General features: G+C 37.6%; 1 protein-coding gene across 1 annotated transcript; it reads right to left on the bottom strand.

The window, feature by feature from the left end:
• Positions 1-29: 29 nt before the first annotated feature.
• On the bottom strand, positions 30-24,922 carry NOP14 (NOP14 nucleolar protein). Its single transcript, XM_009564645.2, has 18 exons — positions 24,483-24,922; positions 20,691-20,825; positions 19,733-19,874; positions 19,109-19,254; positions 18,550-18,687; positions 16,948-17,070; positions 15,532-15,663; positions 13,903-14,212; positions 12,518-12,648; positions 12,173-12,258; positions 10,399-10,534; positions 8,459-8,560; positions 7,475-7,628; positions 4,541-4,700; positions 3,546-3,693; positions 2,256-2,374; positions 670-825; positions 30-337 (listed from the first exon to the last, which is right to left on the bottom strand). The coding sequence occupies exons 1-18, from the start codon at positions 24,678-24,680 to the stop codon at positions 238-240; spliced, it is 2,616 nt and encodes an 871-aa protein (XP_009562940.2). The 5' UTR covers positions 24,681-24,922; the 3' UTR covers positions 30-237.
• Between the last annotated feature and the right edge of the window lie 104 nt (positions 24,923-25,026).

Genomic DNA, 25,026 nt, shown 5'->3' on the forward strand with positions numbered 1-25,026 from the left:
AATCTCTACTATTAAAATAAACAAAAGTATAAGACACACAAAAGTGTTGTTTATTTTCCTTATGAAAACCCATGGATTCTTCCAACACACAGGTTCACTTTTTCAGACAGATGTGATGATGTTGTCTCCTCAAAAGGGACACATCCAAAGAATGCAATTAAAATCTGTTCAAAAGGCACAGGACTGGGGTATTTTATTTTATTAAAAAACAAAGTTTCCTGCCGTAGAAAGTCCCAATTAAGGCTTCCCTTTTTTCCTTTTCATTGCCTTCCATTCACCTTCCTGTGTAGCAAGGCTACCAAGAAGCTCTTTCACTTTTCTTTTTCTGGCTGAATCTCTGCAAAAGAAATAAACAACACAAAATATTTCAGAAAGATTATATAAGTAAGTATATTTAGACTAAAATTAGTAATTTATAAAAAGTCCCTCAACTCTTAAAAACACACACTTTCAATAAACACATAAGCATCATCTTAAACTAGAGAAATAAAAATGCAAAGTTGAAAACACTTAATATGATATCTATTAAAAACATCTAGTTTTCCCCAAATTGTCCAATTTTATTTATTTTAGTATTGTTGACTGTGATGGTCAGTGTTGGCATGAAGGAAAGAAATGAACACACAGCAGAACAACCCCAAACTGGTGCTGAAACAAAGTCTACGTTACCTCTCCATGATTTCTGAAAGTTGCGTTCTAGCCAGAAACTGGTTATCTTTACGAATCTCACGAATGGCTCCTTTAAGTTCACGTTTGTGCCTCTGAATCAACTGCTTCCTTTCTTGCTCCTTCTTGCTGCCTGCCTGCTTTCTTCCAAACTCTAAGCTGAAATGAGAACATACGTGTGAGTACAGAACCCCTTACTAAACCCAACCTTTTTCATGTTTATAATACTCAGTATTTTAATTCCTGCATATTATATGATTAACTTGCAAAATACGGAGCTGCCCAATGACTAACACCATCACGCAAATGACAAACAGACATTTACTCTTCAGTCCCTCAAATGTAGGCCTGTATTTTGAACAGACTGAAAAAGCTGGTATAAGAATGAAAAATATCTGAAAGAAGATGGAATCTGCCAATAATACTTCAAATTTTTGCAGACTTCCTCTGTAGATGAATTCTACAGGAAAGATCTGATCAGTTACTTGGGATGAATAAAGGCTTGTAGTGACAGGACAAGGGGCAATGGGTATAAACTGGAGAGGGGCAAATTTAAACTGGACATAAGGAATTTCTTCACGATGAGAGTGATGAGGCACTGGCACAGGTTGCCCAGGGAAGCTGTGGCTGCCCCATCCCTGGAGCTGTTCAAGGCCAGGTTGGATGGGACCTGGGAAACCCTGATCTAGTGGGACGTGTCCCTGCCCATAGCAGGGGGGTTGGAACTAGATGATCTTTAAGGTCCCTTTCAACCCAAACTACTCTATGATTCTATGAATGTGTACGGCAGGGGAAAGTTATCCTTTTCACAATTACTGGAGTAAATAAGGCAGATAATTTTTGTCTCTGTAGATAACCAACATGGCTAAGTAAGTCAACAGCCACTAGAAGGCAGACTTCTGAATCAGAATACTGTTCTACCTACAACACTAAACTAGTGTTATTAAAACCCGATTCCAAAACAGAATACGAAAATGCACATGGCCATTGCAGGCTCTACCTCCATGTTTTTTCTTATTGCTACTGTTGTAAAGTAGGAAGCTGCTTAATTAGGGGGAAGAGAGGAATGGGGCAAGTAAGTATGCTTAAAGGAACACTTAATCTGATGGATTATTTGTTATGATCCAAGATGCACAGTACAGGAAGGAACCTTATCTTTTGTATCCATGAAGCACTGCTTTACCCTCGGTACTTTCAACACCCATCCGTACTTTCAAATAGTTCATATACGTATGAATTACTCTCTGTTGTTCTTCAGACAACTGCTTGACAGAGCATTTGGTAAAGCATCTGACTAGATATACAAGCAACCTTTTTCATCATGAAATTTATGAATTTACAATTGATTAAATGGGCAAGAGCTGATCAGTGCTACTTTTTCCACAAGAAATCTTTGCTCTATTTCTTAGAATTCCTCCTTCCTCTTCCTTTCCCTACCACACAAGTAGCTGGTCCCCTGTGAATTGCACACAGAATCTAGTAAAAAACAGTTCTCTTTTTTATGTCCTGTTCTCAAATCCTTCTAGTTTGCTGAAAATGTTAATATTTAAAGCATACATTTCCTTTGCATCAAGTATTGCTTTACTTACACTTTCACAACTTTAGGTGTATACTGTTTCAACGGCACTGGCTTCCTTTTCTCACATATCAGTGGAGTATAGTGTTTTTCTTTGGTTTCTAGCTCTTTCAGAGCACTGTGATACCACTCCTGAAATTGCATATCAAATTACAATTTTAAAAGAACAATGACACCATAATTCACAAACTACCTTAAATTTAATCTTGTTTTTTTTCCTGGGTAAAATCACTGCTATTCATTAGGACATTGCCAATGCTGAAATACTGTAAGCCTTCCACGCTAGATAATTCTTAAACACTTCTCAAGTTTTTTAAGATAGTATTGCAGGTAGTTTCACCTAATGGGGAAGAAGTAAGACTAAAGTCAGTTTAACTCAGATTCTGCCTTTCAGGGTCATTTTTAAGAACGATTGTTCATTTTGCTTATTTTGATGGCAAAGAAGACATAGGCCATTTTACATCACTTATAAAATCTTGTTCTCTAAGGATATTTCTTGATGCCTCTTTGAGGAGAGGACAATTCTGCTACATTCAGAAAAGACAGATTAAAAATTTGAACTCATTGCTAGAAAAATAAACTGCTCTGTTTTAAGTAAGGTAGCTCACTGGTCATACTTACGTTAGTTTTACTTAGACAATTATAAATACTACCTCATCGATTTGGGATGTACATTTGGTTGTACCAAGGTCTTACAGATTGATTGCAAGAGTAGCAGAACAACTGGATGACTGGACTACTCTTCTTATAAACTACCTTACTCATGAAATGTTACTTTATAGCAAGTTAAATGCCAGAGGAAATGGCCTCAACCAGTGCCAGCGGAGGTTTAGATTGAGTATTAGGAAAAAAATCTGCACCGTAAGGGCTGTCAAGTATTGGAACGGGCTGCCGAGGGAAGTGTTTGACTACAGTGGTTCCTGGAGGTATTTAAAGGATATGTAGATGTGGCACTTAGGGACATGGTTTAGTGGTGAATTTGGCCGTGTTAGTTTTATGATTAGACTCAATGATATGAAAGGTCTTTTCCAACCTAAACGATTCTGTGATTCTCTCCAATCAGAGGAGCAATATAAGATACATAGTGAAAAAATATCTTTTCTAAACATCCTCCGCTCTTCTTTGATTCTTTTCACAGAAACTCACTATGATTTTTGAAAAGCACAAAAGGCAAATGCCTAACCCTTGAAAAAAATCTCACTGATGCTTATACTTGGGTTTGTTTGTTCAAGCACAGATGAAGATGACAGAATTTCTTAATAAAACAATCTTATAAATTAATTCATTCTTGTGGAAAACATACCTGCAGTTTTTCAGGATATTCATTCACTGGCACATGTTGCGTAAGAAGTATTCGGACGGGACGCATTATTTCATGGAATGATGGTAAAGACTCATACAGAACCGCACTTTTTTTAATAAGGTCAAAACACAGGGCTATACATGACAACCTGTTAAAGGACGAAAGTGTTTCACAATTTCACTTGCAAAATTATGAGTGGATTTTGAAATAAAATTAATTAATTTTGGGAGCATTAGCAGCATCTATTAAGAATGCCTGACAGAACTAGTCACAAGGCTGTTTGTAGTTGTTAATTCACACTAAAAATTTCACTCTCCTACTAGAGGCAAATATCCAAGAAATCCATTAGGAAAATCTGTATGTTGGTGCACAGAGCACAAGCCAGTATTGCGTCTTTGTCACCTCTACAGAGCAGGAAGTTCTTATACTAGTTCTAAAAATGTCCTGGCACTGGTTCTAAAGTTCTAAAGCTTCTTTGAAACAGAATTAATTATTCCTGGTTTGGGTTTTCTTTTTGAACTTCATAACAAAATGCTTATTCTTCCCTGAAATAAGTTATACCATAACACACACAAGATGAAAAACTAGGCTGAACATGGTTAATAAATATGCTTAATTGTGGTCTTTCCTAACTTTAGTGTTTCATTACTTAAGTGACACTTTCTAACATGACGTTCGTATGTAAACAGTTATTTGCTTCTGAATAGCTTGACAGTCCCAAGGAACACCTCCTCTGTCCTTACAGATGATGATGAGCATACATCATCCTCATCAGTTCACAGTTGTGTCAAAAAGGAATGGAAGGACTGAGCACTCCAAGTGCTCTGCATAATGTTCTGCCAGAAGATTAGCAATTTCACATACTACAGAGTAGTACCATAACAATGAGGCAGAACAACTCACTACTCCTCCTATTTTCACTCCTAAAGAGCGCTGTCACTGAAATTACATAAAAAGATGGTCTGGGATTTCTTCTGCTCACATTCCTCACGTACCTCATATGATTGATTTCAGTTCTGTTGGCTTCCTTTAATCTAGTCACAGTACTCAATGGCAGATGTTGCTTCTGCCAACTTTCCAGATCCTGCTTATCACACACCAAAAGCAGTTCTAAATTTTTCCCCGCTGGTGTAAATGGATGCACCACAGTATACCCTAAAACCCAAGAACAATAATCATTATTAAGATCACAATTCTAAGCATTCTTTCAGAAGGAAGAAAAACCAACTTTTTTTTCTACATTTGCAAATCACGCTGCCTTAAAAAACAGTTTATCAGTATTAGACTTTCCTGAAACGATGGAAAACACTGGATCATAGCTACAATCATAGGTATGCATAGGGAAATAGAAGGCACATGGGTACGTCTGTCCTGCAGGGAACAGGATGCACAGTTAAGCTACCAGTGAGGATGGAGTATTGGATATTCTTCAGAGCAAAAGGGAGGCATAGGACTTTCCCAGAGAGCACAAGTACAAGGGTTTGACAAGAAAGTGGGCAAAGAGCACAGTGTGCTGGAGCAGGGACAGCCCACAGCTGCAGAACATCTCTAAGCCTCTCCTGTGACCTCTCAGCAGGGACCCTCAGATATATGCTGCAGAGTCCTCTCCCACTAAGCAGTTTTAAAACAGGAAGAGCAGGGCACACAGAAAACAGTTTAAGAATCACTCTGCTAAATGAGCTGAACTGTGAAACAGTACTCATACAGCACCGTAAGAGAAGCATCTAAGGAATTTCATGGCCAACAGAGAAAATAATTTGCAGTCCGCGCCACATCTTTTTTTTCTTGTTTTCCTTAAGTCCTGAAAGCTTGCAATGGAACTTTTGAAATAAAAACACTTTTTCAAGCTGTAATTTCAGATTACTTACATACTCTCAAACCTGTACGTAGGTCTTTACAGACAGGCCAGAAGACAGTATGTTTACACAAAGATTCATGTTTGAGATCCAAATTTGTGAGAGACAATGACACACACAGACACATGCAAGATCAGGAACCAAGGCACATGAGGTGTTTTATCTGCTTTACTTGTAAGAGGATAGCAGATTGCAGTAACAATTCCATTAGCTAAGGCTATCAACAAAGAAAATTCCTTCCCACTCCCTTCACCTCCATCTTTTCTCCTTTTTTAAGGTAATAATTGATTTTTAAGTCTAAAGCAGATTATTTCAGTCTTTTATGAAATTCTATTCTATATAATCTCTTCATGTGAGAAATCTATGGGACAAGCTCATAAAATTAAAACAATAAGAGTTCCAGTTGCTGATTCTACTCATTGTCAAAATTGAACCCCATTCAATTTTTTTGGGTGACAGTATATCAACATTACAGAATACTCTGCTTCTAACCTCTTTTATTGAGCTTTTCCTCACTACTAACAGAAACCAACACCATGCAAATTTAACTTGTGCAAAATCATTAAGAGTAATACAAATGAAAGTGAAAAAAGTTAACAATTGATCAACAAATGCCACTAAGTATTATAAAAGTTTTTCCAGTTTTGCAGAATCCTGTATTTTAACTGTACCAAGCTACTTTGCAGATCAAATATTCCTAGGAGACTACACAAAGAAGAAAATACTTTAAGTACTATGTAACCCACCCACTCTGTAACCTCTTCCCATCTCCTTCTAAGAGTTCAGCTGTCGGTGTTCTGAGAATCCAGGGCTTAGCTCTGAAGCAGCCCAGCTGTGTAACCTTGGCTCACACTTCAGAGGAAACTTGCTAAGCTGTGAGAAGCAGCTGGGAGAAAGTCTGCAGGGTACAGCCATACAGGATAACAAATGTGAAACTACAGTGCTGGGCTTGTTGAGAAAAGGGATCATTAGTAGCTCAAAAATAAAAAAAATTAAAAAAGGCCAGCATGGAAAGGCATAAAAGTCCTAAAGGGAAAAAGGAGAAGGGAGCTGCAAGACAACCACTCGGTACCACTGAAGGTGTACTGGAATGCTGCAGCAACAGAAGCTGAACCTTCCTCACTAGATTGATGACTACATAGAGGACACTCTTCAGGTGTCTTATCAAGAGTGATAAGCTTATTAATACATAGCCTATAGTTAATTAAATCCTAGACTTCTTTTAAGTTTGCCAACGAATAATTTAATTTTTCAGTTGAGAATATTCTTCCTGCAGTCCCTTCAGGCATGCTAAATGACCCAGAAACATTAACACATTTGGTTACTATGCTCTGACAAAGCCCATTATAGATGAATTACTGTCACTAAACTCATCAACAAAAAAGCCCCAGATCTAGAATAACTTTTAAAGTTAGAAATGAATAAAAAAAAAAAAAATCAAAGAAAGAGGAAGAACAGCAAATAAAAATCATTTGCTAGCTTATAGATCAAACTGAATACAGTTTTATTCTTTCTGTGGTCTGTACCAGTTGCTAAGTTTACAGTTATGTTACAGCATAGACGAATCCTGCCTGTGGGGATAGCTGCCCTCTGTTACACTACAACAAATCCATGCCAAATAAATAAAAAGGAAAAATACCGATTTTTTTATATACTTCTCTCATTTATCTTGGTGGTATGGCTGTTAGCTGAAGAGGGAGGGTATCTGCAGTATTAGTCGCTGCCTTGCTGTGAAGATACAGGGTACTCATTGGGAATCCATTAGGGACTGTGGATTTCAGAGCACAGCCCAATCACAGTCTATTTAGAACAACAATACTGCCAAAATACAGCACTGTAGGCAGTGTGACTTCATTTCCTTTTATAACTTCAGTTCTTTCCTTCCTGCCAACAACACTAGATGATCTAGTTCATAACAAGATGCCCAATAATCAAGGTCACGTAGGCTAGCCTAGCAGATGAATCTGGTCTTTTGTTCCAAACAATAAATTCTGTGTGAAAGATTTTTACTGAAAATTAAAAGATAAACCCCAATACTAATATTTATTAGTCATTTAGTCTAAGGAAACTCACCCTGGCCCTGTTTTTTGGGTAGAGATATGTGAAGTACTCCAACAAGAAAACTGATGAGCTCTGGTACAAATCTTCTGGAGAAAGATACATATTCCAGGAACAAACAGCATATAAACAACCCTTTAATAACATCTTGCAACGTTGTGATGCGACACTGAAAGAAAAAAAAGGTAAAAAATATTCAGAATTATAACTCTATGTATCACAAACAAATATAGGACCTCCCAAAAAGCAGAAGCACTGAATAAGTTGTATTACTTTTGGAATCTGTAAAACTATAGCCTTTGGCTTTCCCTTGTCATCACTAAAGAGAATATGCAGAACTAAGAAAGAAGTCTGTCAGAACTGGTTTAACCACTAGAAGGTGCTAAACTACAAACAATAAGTTCTTTTTGCTCGTTTGCTCTGCCATCTCGCCTGTTCTTAAATTGTAGTCCCACTTCCTTTTGCTCTTCAATGCTCTACATCCATTTTCAGAAATGAACCAAGAAAATATAAGGTTCAAGGCAACTTGGATACCTGACAGCTACACAACAACTAGTTCGAGACTCTTGAAACACATAAACAGGATATGTGCATATTTTATCTGCACTGAACTGCACAAGGGACATTTTAAATGAGAACAAATTTTCAAGTAAATATCTTTCTTAAGTAGGAACAAATGCGATTTATGGAAGAGAAATCACTAACGAATGATTTCAGACTGTTTTCACTCCATTCTATTAGTCCTATGCAATCTGACATACAAGGAATTCTTGAGCAACAGCTTGACAATACTAGATATGGTTTTGCAAGTTGGACTGTACTTTGCAAAGGTTTCTTCCTCTTCACTTTTTCTTCAATTACAATCTGTGACTACACCAATCACAAAGCTGCCCTTCCAGTACATTTCAAATATATACATTAATGCTAATGCATATATTTGCAGTCCGAGGAAGAAATAAGAAAATGAAGTTATACACTGAGGTACAATATCAGACATACCTTAGTAAGTAGCTGACTCATGTATATAAAAGCAGGTGTTACAACTGGATGCCAGAAGTCAGAAGTCGGAAACAGTAGAGATGTAATTTTCAAATAAATAAGCTGATAGCACATAAAAGAGTAATGAAAAATATAGTTAAGACATTTTTCCCAGGATATTGAATTTACACGTGTGTAACTGATGAATGACTACCACATTGTCTAAAAATACTACAGTGCACTTCATTTTGAGAAATCTGATACATGACTTATTTACTGAGATGATTGTTTAAGTTACATGAGAAATTTCCATTATAGGTCTAATGACACATTAATTCAATGAGGCAGCTGAAGGAGCGAGTAAAAATGAACATCACCTCCCAATTCCATTGAATGTGACCCCCTTCAGCCCACCACAATCACACACTCCCATCCCACGTAAACAAATGAGCAAGTGGCCCCACAGGGCCTGTGACATCTTTCAACAGGACCTCAACACAGGCAATCAAGCGTCCAGGACTCTCAGACACTAGAACAAATCCACAAACAGTGGTTGCAGCCAGAACTAAACGTGGTTAGGTACACTTTTACAGAAGGGGACTTGTTAGCAAGATACAAATGACCTCCTGTCAAGACCATAATGAATTGAAACATCAGTTGCCACGCAATTCTCACAAGTATCTAAGTGGTTATTTACATAGTAAGCTAGATGCAAATAAAGTTTCACTGTTTCAGGTCTGTTTCTTTTGATGAAGTTTCTGCCATAAACAAATATTCTCCTGAACTATTTTGGTTACTAAATACCACAGTCCAAATTTCAGGTTTGATGAAGTATAGGCACATGAAAGGTGTGCTAACACAACTGGTCTAAGGAACATTCATTCAAACATGTGCTTTGAGACTAGGAGAGCAATATAATTCTACCCTAAAAGGTAATGATGGTTTAAAACCTGGAAAAGTCCACTGAAGGGACTGAAACTCAGTAAGTGTGGTTGGTGCCATACGGCTGACAGTGAACAAATAAAAATAGAAGTTAAAAGCTCTCTACAATACATTTCCTGCAAAATCCAAAACATCCTGAATAAAGACTCTTCAAAAGAACTCAATATAAATATTTTCCAAGTTGTAAGAATCAACTCTTCCAAGCAAATCCTACCGTCTATTTTCTTTCAATAGTCTGATTATTCCATTAGGGAGCACTGCTTCATCAAGCTGGGAGACAACGTGGAGCACCCCCTGAATTACTGATTTATGGTTTGTCTTTGAAATTCTTTACTACAATAAACAAATATTCATTTTCCATATCCTCCATTGTTGAATTCCCTAACAGCTGTTTACCTTGACACTGAAAACCGAGTCTGTTCACAGTTAGCACGGCCACTGAAATTTTTGAATATTACTAATACAAGAAGGAACGGTCAATTCTTTGAGTCATTAATTTAATAACTATCAGATACAAAGTATCAAGAAATGTCATAGTTTCATACCTATAATAACATTTCATTCTTGTTTTTGTTAACCTAGGAGACAGTGCACTTCTACAGAGCACTTTTTAAAACACTTAACACAATTAAGGAAATCAGGACATAACTGACAGTACCACTTCTACCATTTAGGTTTCATCAGGAAAACAAAGAATGTTCTGCTATGAAAACTGGAGCGGCAATTTTAAGATATTTTTCCCTTATTAATACTACAGAGTCATACTTCTATTCCAAAGAACACATATGGAAGGGGTTGGTTGTTTCTCAGGACTCTTTTTTGTTGTTGTGGAGGGTTTTGTTACAACTTATCCCTAGAGAAGGAATTCTAAATATTGAGAAACCTAAAAAGTCACAGAGGCTAATAATTCAATACATACTTTGAAATATAAAATTAAATTTAATGTCACCTCCCATTTACTGGCATTTCTGTTCTAATAGAAAGAACAAGAGATTTTCCTAGCACTATGCATTCATTACCGTGTCTAAACCTGGAAATGTTGCACGGCCTTTGACTTCAATTACTTCTTCCATATCATGTGCAGCGTCTCGAAGGATAAACTTAATACTGTCACTGGCTGCCTCAGGAAACATCTGGCAAAGATTGTACAATGGCCTATTAACAAGAAATGTAAGTCATAATCATATAACACCATTGATGTCAATAAAAAATAAGCACCTGTAGGAAGATTTCTTGAGTTCCATCTACATTACAATAATAAAATCCCTGAAACAAAATATTCTTTTTTAGAAATAGCCACTCAGGATATAGATTATTATTGCAATATGCTTAGTTTACAAAGACATGTGTTTCTCATTGGGTCTTGTGATATCTGTGAGGGCTTTGATTTAGTTGTTTCTTAATCTTAAATAAAAAAAATTAAAAACTTCAAAATACACTCTAATAGTCTGCTATTCTGAATCTACTAACTCTATATTTTATTGCACTGAGGTATGCTGGCATATACGGGGCAGCCCACTACTCTAAACACTCTTATGCAATGTTGAACAACATGTGAGGCAGCAATGTGGTTTGCAGAATTACTTCTTAAAACACAAAAAAAAAATACCCACAAAGTTAGGTCAGCTCCTGGCCTATGGTTTCTGCCTACAAGGAGATGCAGCACAGACTCTGCATCTGTTTGGCCAAAGCTTTTCCAGTATTTTCAATTAAAAATGCCTGCAGTGATATTAATTAATTACAGTTCTAGAAAAAATCAAAATGCATTAACACTTTATTTTACAAAGCCTAGCATGTGCAACGGTACCAGTAGGTCAGTACTCTTGCTGACAAAGGCAACAGAGCAATGAGTGTTAAAGCTGCATATAACAGATTTTTTAAAACCTATTTCCTTTTACATGAAATAAAAACATGCAAACAAGTGACTCACTGAAAGAAAGCTGTCCAGCCTACAAAGTCAAGATAGGAATCAGAGACTATTTTTGGTTGAAAGGGACCTTTGGAGATCATCTGATGCAACACCATGCTCAAAGCAGGGCTACCTTCAAAGCTAGAACAGGTTGCTCATAGCTTTGTTGAGTTTTGTACATCTTCAAAAGTAGACATCACACCGCCTCTCTGGGAAACTTGTTTTAAAAATCTTCAGCACCTCTGCTGTGAAGATTTTTTTTTCCTTAGATGTAGCTGGAACTTCCCTTGTTGCAGCTTATGTCCACTGACTCTTATCCTTTGCTGCATACCTCTGAGACAGAATTATAGCTCTATTGTTGCTATAACTGCCTGTCAGGTATTTGAAAACAGCAATGCCAAACTGACAACTTCCTGCAAAGTGCTTATTTGAAACTTTTCTATGAGCTTGATACCACACTCTTTAAATCCATTTTCATCTAGTACCCTGAGTGAAATCACAGAATGGAAAAACATGAAAAAAACCCCCAAAGATTTCAAAGGGAACTGCACATCGTCATTGCAAAGCTTAAAATACTTAATCAGCATTCTAAATAACTTCATACACAGAAGACTGCATCCATACATGATATTATTTATCCACTACCAATGAAAAGCATTTTGCAGATAAAAAATGACATTCTGAAGTTTGCAAAATGTCTTGGTACAATTGATAGGTCAAGGAATACATGACAGAAATTAAAACACTACGGAGCTGGAGAGTCACTAGTTGTCTACAATCCCTACAGAACTATCTGAAACAAACAACATGATACATGCTTTATCCTAGGTAGATTATATCTTTAAAAGATAAAGGGGCAAAAGTCCACACAATTTATTACTTACAGGACCAGTTTGTCAATTGCTTTTAACTCTGGTGAATCCAGAGTTGCTAACTCCCCAATATACTCCAAAAGGAAGCCAACCAATTTCTGCAAGAAGCACAATATGTTGAAATTATTAGGTTGTTTCTTTTTCTTTTTTTTTTTTTTATTGTACGCATTCTTAAGCAGCTAAAAAGAACAGTGATACAGAAGCTAGAAAATGACAAGCGGTAAGTTGATTCGACTGCTATTCACAACACAGAAGCGTGTATGTTTTATACTGCTTCCTGAACACTTCAAAACTTATTCTGGAATTCAAGGTTAATTTTAAATCTTAGACCAAAACAAAACAACAAAAGCCCCATACTTCCAACTTTGCTTTGTTTCCCACTGCAAGGCTTGGATGATTGCATTTCTGAATTCTCTCCAGTATAGTAAGCTGTTGTTCTATTGTTCTTCCAGCCAATAAAGACTTAAACGTCTCAAAGGACTCGGGAACTAGAAAGTAAAAATAAAAATTGAACAGGAAAAAAATCTCATACATAATATATCTAATTCAAGTGAATATCTAACAAATTTCCAATTTGAAAAAGTTATTATTTAGAAAAAGATAGCCTACAGCTTTTAATCACCTAATAAACTATTTGCATATCTGTAACATTAGATACATGAACACTAGTCAGAAAATGGTTTTCAATGATTAAAAACTCAATTAATTTTGTATTTGCTACCTAAGCTGGGCACAACTATCTTGACACGCACAAAGCAGAAGCAAACTTAAGCAAACATTCAACCATAAATTTACTGTAATACAATTATCTCTATGTCTAATTCATAGCTAACTAGCCTTTGTATGAAGGACATTAAGAAAAGTAAGGATCTTGTCATTAATAGAAAACAATAAAAAAACACCTTGACATAGACTTAGTCTTTGGACTAAGTCCACATGCTAGAAAACATCCTAACCAGTTAAGTTTTTTGAATTCTTCTAATGTCGCTGCTTTCTGGTTACGCCAAAACCTGAAAGCAATTTAAGAGGCTTTGTGTAATATAATTAATTCCTTTTGATTGAAAAATGCAAGCACTTAAGGAAGCTGTGTGAAAGGTTGTTCAATCTTGTGACAGATACTTTTGTCAGAGAAATACACACTAGGACAATACTTAGATGCATTCTGTACTTCATATTAATGAATGTTTTGTGCACTACTTGAAATGGGCCTCCTCCTTCTCTCTAGGCACAGACCCAAAAGGAGTGAAACTGAGCATCTCTAACAATACTGCAATGTTACAGCACTGGGATTAAACCTCAAAATCTTGCCTCTTCGAGCATCTTCTCTGACAAAAATTTCAATTCAAACACTAGAGAAAGGAATCTTTTCTCATTTAAGTACGGATAACAATACTATACTGGCTTCCCTTACACAAACACCAGTACTTTGGTTTGCATGCATGGAGACCTTCAGAAAGGAGTACAGATAATTTCATTTTTCTTCTCATTATTTATCTTTCAATTCTAAGGCTGCTCAGAAGAGCAGAAACAGCTCTGGGATGAAACAGATCTGTTTTTCACTGCTTACAGCATGACTAAGGCTGACCACTAAAACTGCAGTTACAGGCTACTCTTAGAACAGCAGAAGACAACTACAAAAGAAAACTTAATGGATGAACAGGTAATATCATACAGGGCAGAGAAAAAAGACTGGTTATAAACACTGAAGACAAGAGGGATCTCTGGATCAGCCCTTTGCTTACCAGCAAACGTATAGGGAAGCTCTGATGTGGGAGCTTTCAGTTCTGGATCTAGTTCCTTCACATTATGCGACTCATTTTCATTTGTCTTGTGTTTCTTCCGTTCCTTATTCCCTGCAGCTTCTTCTTCACTCTCAACGTCAGATTCGAGATCAGAGTGGCTATCTGCAGCACCATCCTCCTCATCTTCATTAGCAGATTCTTCCTCACTTTCTTCTTCACTCTCATCCTCTTCCTTCCCACCTTCCTCGCCATCTTCTTCCTCATTGTCTTTTTCCTCCTCGTCTTCATTTTCAAGATTAATTTTTCCGTCCTGTTAGTACAGAAAATAAGCCCACTGAGACACTGATAAAGTGACAGCACCTCACCAGAATCATCATGCAAAGCTGTCACTAAATACACATGCACAGGATTTGAGCCTTGCTACCCTGAGCAAGCAGTGGATGGGAGCAGTACAGCCCAAAAAGGGATTTTAAGGACAGAACATGCATACAGACCTAAGAATAGTAGGGTATTTCCAAGGGACTATAAGAAACTGGAAGAACAGGAGGTAGTATATGAGGCCTTAAAGAATTAACACAAACCAGAAACTTCTAGCAACTCATATCAAAAAAGAATTCAACATCACATATGGAAACTTTCTTGATTAAAAAAAATTATGTTCTGTCTATGTATCACATCAGATAAATACTTGTTCCCATCCTGATTTTATTAGTCACCAGTTTAAATTCACATCACAATTTGTGTTCTCCCCTTTAAGGGCAACAGCAATTCCTTTGCTACTGACTTTAAGAGGATGAGAAGATCAGTATGCACACATGTGCACCACTGACAGGGGGACTCACTACATCAGCTTTAGGGTTATAATGCTCTGCCACCTGAATCAAAAGCCACTTCATGAGGCAAGGGTTCTTTCAGAAACCCACACATCCTCAAGCTGAAATTTGGTGGAAGCTGTAACAAATATGTTATAAATTTGAAAAATGAAGGGCCAAACCTACTGGGCTGAAAAGAGGGGTTAACAGCATAGAAGGCTACTATGATAGCAGGAGTACAGTCAGTAGGTTGAGTGAAACAACTATTTCCCTCCACTTGACACTTGTAAGACCACGCAGAACACAGTGTCCACTGTTGGGCCTTCAAATACAATCATGACATCTATCAACCGCAGCAAGTTTAGCAGAAAGTCATCAAGACCATCAAGAGGCTGGGGCACCCGCCTTATGAGAGGCAGACCTGGGCTTATTCACCCTCAGACAAATAACCATCTTCAAGTACCTACAAGGGAGATCACTGAGAAGGCACAACAACACTCTTCACCACAGTCCACAGCGGGAGAACAAGAAGCAACAGGCCGAATTTGAAACAAGAGACTTTCACACTGGATATAAAGGGAAACTTTTCCACAGAAAGGACGGTCAGCAGAACAGGCTGCCCAGAGAGATGTTCAGCCTCCATTCTTGGAGATTTTCCAAGAACAGACTGGATAAAGGCCTGAGCAAATTAATGATTTCATAGTTGGCCCTGCTTTGAGCAGGAGGTTGGAATAGAAGTCTCCACAGAGGTCAATTCCAAACTGATTTTTCTATCTTCTTATTGGTACTTTAAAAATTCTAAAATTCGAAACCTTACCTTGTAAGACAATAAACGCCTGTCATCTTTATCCAGGATAAAGCCATCAGCTAGATCGTCAGCTGACATATGACCGGGCTTCTTTTTATTCGCGTCTTCATCTATTCCACGCATTCGACGTAGTCGATCTGCCTGTGTTTTAAAAGACATACCGCACACAGATGTGAGTCATCTAGATCAATCAGGTAACTACACCAGAATGAAAGAGTTAGATGGGGCCTTGAGCAGCCTGGTCTAGTGGGAGGCGTCCCTGCCCATGGCAGGGAGATCAGACCTGGATGATCCTTAAGGTCCCTTCCAATCCAAACTATTCTATGATTCAATCCCTCAAATACTACATCTGAGAAAAATGAAAGAAAAAAAGTAAACTGGGATTAGTCAACAAGCTGAAGAAAATAAAGAACAGTGACTTGAGAAATTATGGGCAAAAACTTACGAGACCTCATTTTTCATAAGAAGTGCAAATAAGAGCACATACACGTTGGATTAGCTTATCTGGAATGCTTTAAAGTTGCATTTACTAGAAGCATTATGTTCTCTCGTTTTAAAATTTATCTGTTTTGCTTACGAGACCAGTGCATCACTTTTAGAATATGTAAGCTTCTAAGTGTTTATGATCCTGTAGTGTTTTCCATATGTGCAACAAGTTTATAGTAAACACACTATATACTAAATTTGTAAATAGACTCAATAGGCAATATCTGAACCAATCACTTACAAAAGCATTTCCACCTGGGCAACCAAATAGACTGTGCATCAAACAAGATGACAGGAATAGAAAGAAAAACAATCTTCTTTCTGTTCTACTGTTAGCTACCAAGACGCTGCTACTGAGATAAATGAAGGTACTGAACCCTTGCAGTCCTAAATGTGGCCCTAGTACACCAAAACAAAAAAGGAAAGAAACATTTACCAAATTATTCATTCTTTCTGTAAGACTTGGAGCTTCATGTAATAGATAGAGCATGCAACATTTCCCAAGAGAATGCTATTCCTCTGCAAAGCAAAGCTACATATATGTGCTATCTCTGTGTCTCTTGCAACACTAGAGGAAAACAATAAATGACTTGCCAGTGTATTAATTCAACTGCTGTGCAACATGATACTGCCCCTTCCTGACTTAGAAGCACTTCTCAATCCTGAATAACTTAGAACATTTAAAGGCAAATAGAAGTGATTATTACATTTTTATTGACTACCAACTCATTTCATAATCCTCACTAGTCATGTACTAAGCCTCTGTCTTTTTGTTGTAATATCACACTGCAAACAGAACACTAACAATATTTCCTGAATTCACCCTCTGATGAATTGCAGTTTAGTACAGCCATTTTCAATCTAAGGTCAAGCAACAAATATAAGCAATCACTTCCAAAAGACAGGCCACAAAACAATCTAAACCCATAAATGGTGTACCTCCAGCTTCTGGAGTCGCGCCTGCTCCTCTTTTGCCAATTCTTCTTCTGTCTTCATCCTTTCTGAAGGTTTTGCTTTCATCTCAAATCCAAGTTCTCGAACAATCATATCGTATTCATCAGGCTAAAGAAACATTTATATAATTGTTTATTATCTTAAGTATTATTATTCTGCGTTGCAGCCACCCGTCTGCCAGACTAGCAGCTAAGAAATAAGACTGCTAAGATACAAGGAAAAGCCCATTTCCAAAGAAAACTCCAAGAACATTCAACTCCGTATTAAGACAAGGAATGGAATGAACACTTGAATAGAAATTGTCCTGGAATTTCCCCCTTTCTTAATTAAGTTACTCACAACTGAAAAACTTGTAAATAGCATCTTAAATAAAACCTGGTTTACCTGTTGAAAACCTTTAAACTAATGCTTATTAATATTTTCTCAAAAAGCAGCTAGAATTTATAAATTCATAGTTTACATTTCACTTTATACTGTTAGACACGAAGTAAGACTTTGCTATCTTAGTTACACAGATGCCTATCTTAAAGAAAACAAAAAGCAATCATGATATTCAGCAAGCTTGAGGAGCATACTGGGGAAAACAGTCACTAGCGGAGATTACACTGGGCTTTAAAAGAGAATCTTCTTGATACCTGTTTCTCCAAAATTTGGTTCTAGGAATTTTTTTTCTTACACATGACTAGATAATTTTCTCCAACTTAACACCAATGTTACAGAGCATTACTAATTCACATTTCACACCCTATATAATTCTTAAATTGCATCCACACGCATGAAGCAGAGGAATCCAATCTTCCTTTTCAGCAAATTATAATAACAAAATTTTTTCCTAAGATACCACACTACCAATATACTTGAGTACTCAGCATGTTATAAAATATGTTCAAATAAAAAATACACCAAAATATGAAATTTCGATCCAGAATATTCTGTTCATTACTTGAAATCAGTTTTCACATAAGATCAATTCACTAGTTCGATCTTTCAAAAACTGAATTTACTGCCAAGAAATAAAAGGAAATTCACAATGTTCTGCAGTATAACACAAAATTTCTACAAGGAAAAAAAGTGCAAAGAATTATAAAAAAATTTTAAATCTAAGAATCGGTACTTTCCCTTAGTATAAAATATGAATGCAAGAAAAAGCTTTGAGACCATAAAATATCTATTCAAAAGTTAAATATTTTCATTCCCTTTTGCTAGTATAGTATTATTTATAACATGAAAACATTTGTTGTCAAATAAAAGTTGTTTTATCCAAGGAACACTGCAAAAGCATTCAACCTAAGTCAATGTTCTCAACCATTTTAGTTCTAAATGACAATATATTTGTTGTAAAAATAAGCTGTGGCCAAGAGCGTTGTTCAATCTGCAACTTCTCTGATCTGATATTTAATGAAAAGCAATAGGCAATAAAAATCAGGTAAACCATAAAACCCCCTATATTCCTCTAACTAACCAAACTGTCCTAACACTGTAGGATTCCTTCTATGTGTAAAATAAAATGTTGGTGATTAACTTTGCCACTATAGCCAAACCCAGAAGTTATTAGAACAAAAGGAAGCAGTCTAGCCAAAACTTTACCTTGGGTTTTTCTACTTCTTTGTCCTTTCTTTCTGACTTCGGGGGTTTGCGAGCAATGAGGGTATGGATTTCCTTCCAGTCATTGTCAAGCTTTTCTGTGAGTTCCAATGCACTTTCTCTCCGATTTTGCCTTTCTTGCTAGAAAACACAAAACAAAACCAAACCCAAATGCAGCACTGACATTCAGATGAATATGACACATCATTTACAGCATAAAATCAAAATGCTGTCTTTAGCAAATTATTTAACATTTTTAAACTGTAAACATTAACATTCTTTGTGGAAGAAGTACTATAGGGTTACACTGAATGGCACAAGGGTTCCATAGAGAAAACAAGTTAGGAGTCAACAGATCTGGTGATACAAAAGAATGGCTGATATTCAATGCATAACCTAAAATGCCTACAAAGTTAAACAGACTTGATTCAAGGAACTTGGACTCTCCTCCTAGACAGCTGTCTCCTTTGTTTTCTATGCCACTACTACGTCATTCTGCAAAGGCAGAAATTGTGACAGCTTCTTAATCATGCTTATCTGTACTTCAGGGTTAAAAACTCACCTTTTCTTGTTTAGATTTGGCTATCATCTCTTCTATGAGTTCTTTCCTAGATTTAGGTTTTTCCTCCTCTTCATCTTGCTGCCCACTGGATGCTTTTTTACGAAGGAGGCCTCCACCCCCACCAAAGTGAGCAGCAGTTAATTCAGCTAGAAAAAGAGAGTAGATTGTGAATCCTTTCCAACCCATACATGAAAGCTGGAGTGTTGCTGCTGCTGGGACATTGCCTTCCTACTGTTTGAGAACGGATGCAATTAAAACCTACTGAATCAATCATTGTATTCCCATACCTGTGGGAATGGCCATACCAAAAGAGATTAATGCTAGATACACAATTTATGCTGGCAAACATTTTGTGCGAGGTAGGAGCATGTTTTTTTTCAATATTTTAACAAGTACGTAGGTGCAGAGGTGCAAGAGAGCAACCAGAAACCTCACACTTCAGATTCTGCCAGAAGGGCTCAAAAAACATAATATTCTTTCTCATTGAAAGACAATGCTGAACAAATGATGAGTCCAACTATGGTTGGACTCGATCACAAAGGTCTTTTCCAACTTAAATAAATCTGTGATGTACACTTCTGTAGCAATAAAACCAGCTGTGGGACATTAGCTGACATGTCTTACCTGACAGTGTTCCTTTTTCTTCTGTGTCACTGTCACTATCAACAATATCATTTAGCTTTTCAATTTCTGCCAAAGACTGGCCGTAATGAGTCAATTCCTCATCTTCATTAAGATTATAGATATTCTTCTTTCCATAATTTTGCTAAGAAAAGTAAAACAAATTAATTCAATAAAACATTTTTAGTCCAGAGGCAACAAATTAATAAAGATTATATTTTTAATGCTAGTTGAGGAGATTTTTATTCATATTCTGCCGGAATACAGCACTGGAATAAGAGCACTACCAATACTGTAAGTCAAATATATTAAACCTTAAGTGAGGGAGTATGAGGTCTCTCTTACACTAATGTACAAATAAAGTACAAGAGGGCCTAAGGAAGCTTAAATATTATCAGTAACATCAATTCTTAATTACTACATTTCATGCCTAGACTTTAACCTATAGAAATTATAAGTAGAATATGCTATAATCCTACTCAATTCTGGAGACTGAGTATGATGAGGCAAAAAGAACAGTACTGCACATACAATTCCCATTACAGAATGACGGTAAGTTAGAGCTCTTCCAGTCAGGCTTCTGTTCAACCGCTAAACTGGAATCTCAAAGTGTACTTGATGCTGGTTGCCTCTTCCCCATTCAATTCCCAAATCACAATAGCCAAAGCAATCAAAGAAAACCAATCAATCAATGAACCCACTTAAAACTGGTTTTATTGCATATCAGTGTTCAAAGGAATTTCTGCTTCAAAAAGCTGTCTTACAAAACCAGGAAGTTTTAATGAAAAATTTTGGATGCTTACAAAAAATTGTTTAGCCATAAAAATTCCAAACATACAGAACAAAAAAGAAAGCATCACCCTGCAAACCCTTCTGTTAAGGGGGACACTCCCAACCTAAAAAACCCAACTGCTTCTCATAGTTTGTTTTTTAATTTTTTTTTCAAATTCCTGTACTTTACCTGTCTTTCCAAGGCAAATCGTCTGATCATCTTTTCCTCTGGACTTATTTTGGTGTCATATTCACCAAAACGTTTATCTTTAAACACATTTGTCTTTCCCCTCTCCTTATATTCTTTCAGTAATGTTTGGGTACGCTAGAAGGAAAAGAAAAAAAAAACAACCAAAAAAAAGAGATCAAATTAAAGCCCAAAGAGAATAACTACTTTCAAAGACAAGGCAAAAAGGCTCCATGGTATCTTGGCAATGTAATCAAATTAATCAGAATGCAATGAAAGAGAAGGAGATGTTAACAAGCAAAGAGACGGGAAGCTCATAAAATACATTCAGAGTCTTTAATAAGATCTCTTATGAGATCTCTCTGCTCACATGAAGATTAAACATGGTACACTGTATCTCACCTTCATTTTATCACACATAAAAACTCTGCATTGCCACTGAAAAATTCTGATCAGCCTGAAGCTCAGTGCACAAGAATAACATATTAAAGAAGGAAAACAAGACCTTTTAGTCTTGTCAACTAAGACATTAAAACCCCATGTTGGCAAACACATTTAGGTCTGTGCTCTAGTGCTGAGCACGGGGAGATTATGCATCAAAGCAACAAGAGCTTTGGCAGACCCATATGAGGTATCACAGTATGTGCTGTACTTACTGGATAGGTAAGAAGACAGCTTTACCTTTCAATGTCAGTGATCTAATTAGTGACAAGCACCTGATTTACCTTACTATTAAATAAAACCTAAAGACCTTAAAATGTGATATTAAACATTCATAAAGTTTTCTAAACTCTGGTCACATAGTAACAAAGACTGCAAGCTAATTTATAATTTCATACTGAAGACATTACAGTTTCTAAAGACTGGAAAAAAATCCATGTTTATTTAAAATACTTTAACTGAATCTTATGGAAAGGTATTGTTGCTGTCCATACAACCATAACCTCACAAACTGCTGCGCTGAAAGAAAAGGCTGAGTTTCCTGCAACAGGCTCCTGCAGCCCCAATGAGCACTCACAGTTTGCAGACTCTGCTGTAACTTACACCAGAACTCAGGTTTCCTGTGCCAGTTCTACCTTACATTTACTTCCTACACAGAATATATAACTATCATCCAGCTTAAACACTGTGCATGAACTTTCATATCTCTTAATATCTTGCATATGGAAAAAGCACTTTTGTTTACCAATTATTTCATAAACAAATTCATAGTTTCTTTCACTGATAAAAAAATGATTTAATGCATCACATCTCACAATGCAAGCAAAATGATAAACTACCAATTTCTTTTTGCTGCGCTATTTTCAAAAAGAACTTTTTTTTTGTGGACATGATTTAGTAGTATACAGGTAAGGCTGGAGTTCATCTCTACTGTCCTTTCCAACCTAATGATTCTATGATTTTCAGTAAGTGCTTTAAGCTTTGTTTGATAACAAACTGTATGTTACACATCAGAGAATCTCAGGGGCAAATTTTCGAATTATGCTTTTTCATAGAATCTATGAGGTTTTAAAGATCATAAAAAATTCCTATGCTTCACTAAACGATGAGGCTGGTTGCTGGAACGTCAGGTGCACAGTACAACACAATGTTCTCCCTTATGCATTATGGATTTTGCTCCGCTGATATCAGTAGAGAAAGAAAAAAAGGCAATTTTAAAATGGTACAAGGGTGGAAGATAAAAGATTTATTCTTCTAAGTTGTGTCTGTATGGTCATTCCTATGCGACCAATGAGGACAGATCATTATTTTGCATCCCAACATACTTCTAGAACTCAACTATTTAACCAATGCCCAAAAAGTCACCTGTACATTTTCCAAATCAATGGTAGTTTCTTTGTATTAGGTTGGTGCAAAAATAACTGCTGTTTTTAACCATCAACTTTAAAGTAGTATATTTCAGATTAGAATAAAATTCATTAATGGAAACAAGAACCATTAGGATCTACATATTTTTGTCAACAAGAAACAAGTATGTTTATTCCAGTAGCATAGAACTCTGGACTTCTGGAACTGATGAATTCTGCAAAGGCATTTTCCACTGCTGCTTAGTTGTGGAAAAACTCCTGCAGGAAGTTGTCAAGGTGCTGGAAAATGTGGTAATCAATGGGAGATAGGTCTGGTGAGTAAGGTGAGTGTGATAGAGCTTTGTAGCCCCATCCGTACAGCTTCTGCAGTCATCTGTGAGACAGAGTATGGCTCTGTTATGGAGAGCAAGGTCCTTTGGTGCATTTTGTCAATTTCCTGGCAACACTTCTCTGCTGTGATGGTTTCACCAGGATTCAAGAAGATGTAGCTGATGATTCCACTTGCCAGCCACCAAACAGAGACAACCTTCTTTTGATGCAGCTTCGCTTTGGGCAGGCGTTTTGGTGCCTCACCTCAGTCCAGCAACTGTGTGGAATGTTGTCAGTTGTACAGAAATCCACTTTTTATCACATGCCACAAGGCAATCAAGAAATAGATTGGCTTTGTGGCACAAAAGAAGCGCAGAGCACTTTGTAACAGTAATGTTTTATATTTTTGTTCATCTGGTGCAGCACTCATTTGTCAAGCTGTTTTGAGTTGACAATTCGGTGCAACCGCTGAACAACTGTTGAATGGTCAATCAACATTTAGTTCTTCCGAAACTTCTCAAGTTGTTTTGCCTGGGTCTGCTTCAATCATTGCCCTCAACTAGTTGTCAACTAATGCAGGACATCTAAGACCTTCCTCATGCCCAAGGCTCCCATTTCCATTACGAAATTTTTGGAACCAGTGTCAAGCTGTAAATTCACTGATGGTCCCCATGCCAAATGCTTGACACTGTTAGCAGTTTCTACTGCTCTACGTCTCCTTTTGAACTCACACAACAAAATTACTCAAATTTCCTTTTTTTTGATCTTTAATTTGACAGCATAATATAAAAAAGAATAAACAGTGAGAACAAACCCATTAGCATAAAAAGGTAGAGCAAATTCCGTGCTTCAAAATGGTATCCTACATGAACACAGTTAAACAAAAGACAAATCCAAAGTAAGCATCACAATTTATACTGAAAAAACCAGCAATTAATTTTGCACCAACCTAATATCTACACATTTCTCACTGCATTGAGGCCTTAGTGCCCCTTTCAGCTTTCACTATTACAGCAATGTTGCATTATTATCAAGGTTAACATCCCGCACCAACTCAAACTGACCGACATAATGAAGACTGACAACTACATGCACTTTGTCCCATTATTTGCTTGCTGACAACGTGTGTCATAACGTGGGTGATTTGAAAAGAGAATCATTCTCACACATGCAATAAGGGAGACTTGTAGTACTGAACCCCATAGACTGCACAGGAGGGAAATGCTTTCAGCAGGCTCTCCATCACCATTTGAGCAACCTGAGGTGACCTGGCACTCCTCCTAGGCACAACAGAGTTAGTCTCTTATCTCACTTGAGATGGCTCTGGGTTTATCACCTCTCAATCACAGCTACAAAGGCTTGTAGTGATAGGACTAGGGGCAATGGGTATAAACTGGAGAGGGGCAGATTTAGGCTAGACATAAGGAATAATTTCTTCACCGTGAGAGTGGTGAGGCACTGGCACAGGTTGCGCAGGGAGGCTGTGGCTGCCCAATCCCTGGAGGTGTTCAAGGCCAGGTTGGATGGGGCCTTGGGCAGTCTGATCTAGTGGGATGTCCCTGCCCATAGCAGGGGGGTTGGAACTAGATGATCTTTAAGGTCCCTCCCAACCCAAACCATTCTATGATTCTACATCTACAGATCCCATCCTTCCTCCCGACTTCTGATGCTTTCTTACCTTCCTGATGGCCTTGGACCGTGAGACACCAGGCAGCCCCACATCATTTTTGGTCTTCCTCCCCAGGATGTTAAACTTCTGCCTGTTGACCTTCACTTCAAAGGGGTTACTCCTGACCATGGCCAGAGCTGACTTCACGGGTCCTTTGGCTGCGAAGGCCATCGAGACCTTCCTCTTCCTCTTGGCTGCTTTCCCCATGTTCGGCTGTGCGAGGGAACGTCGAGGCTGCCTGGGGGGCCAGGCCTGGGGGATGCGAACAGGACGAACGGGCTCACAGGATGGGACAAAACCGCTCGGGCCTGACCCACTGCCCTCTGAAACCCCGTGGGAGCCGGCGGGGAGCGCGGAACGGAGGAGTGACAGCGGAACCAGTAACAGCAGACCCCAGAGCAGCCGCCGCCGCCCCCACCACGCGCACCGCCAGACTGCGCACCTCTCGCGAGAACTCGCCCAACTATCGCGCGATTTCCCGCTCTTCTCGCCTCTCGATGAAGGGGAAATCCTTAGTGCACTACATATCCCAGCAGGCATAGCGTGGCATGCG

This window comes from Cuculus canorus, chromosome 4 (genome assembly GCF_017976375.1).
Source record: "Cuculus canorus isolate bCucCan1 chromosome 4, bCucCan1.pri, whole genome shotgun sequence".
NCBI classification, from domain to species: domain Eukaryota; kingdom Metazoa; phylum Chordata; class Aves; order Cuculiformes; family Cuculidae; genus Cuculus; species Cuculus canorus.

Bases quoted from the DNA above. Each gene is read 5' to 3' on its own strand.
- NOP14 (XM_009564645.2), bottom strand. From the start codon at position 24,680: ATGGGGAAAGCAGCCAAGAGGAAGAGGAAGGTCTCGATGGCCTTCGCA. The intron at 14,213-15,531 runs GTAAGGTTTCGA...CTGTACTAACAG, and splicing joins GGCGTTTATTGTCTTACAAG to GACGGAAAAATTAATCTTGA. The intron at 8,561-10,398 runs GTAATGAATGCA...ATGTGCTATCAG, and splicing joins CATTTCCAGGTTTAGACACG to CTTATTTATTTGAAAATTAC.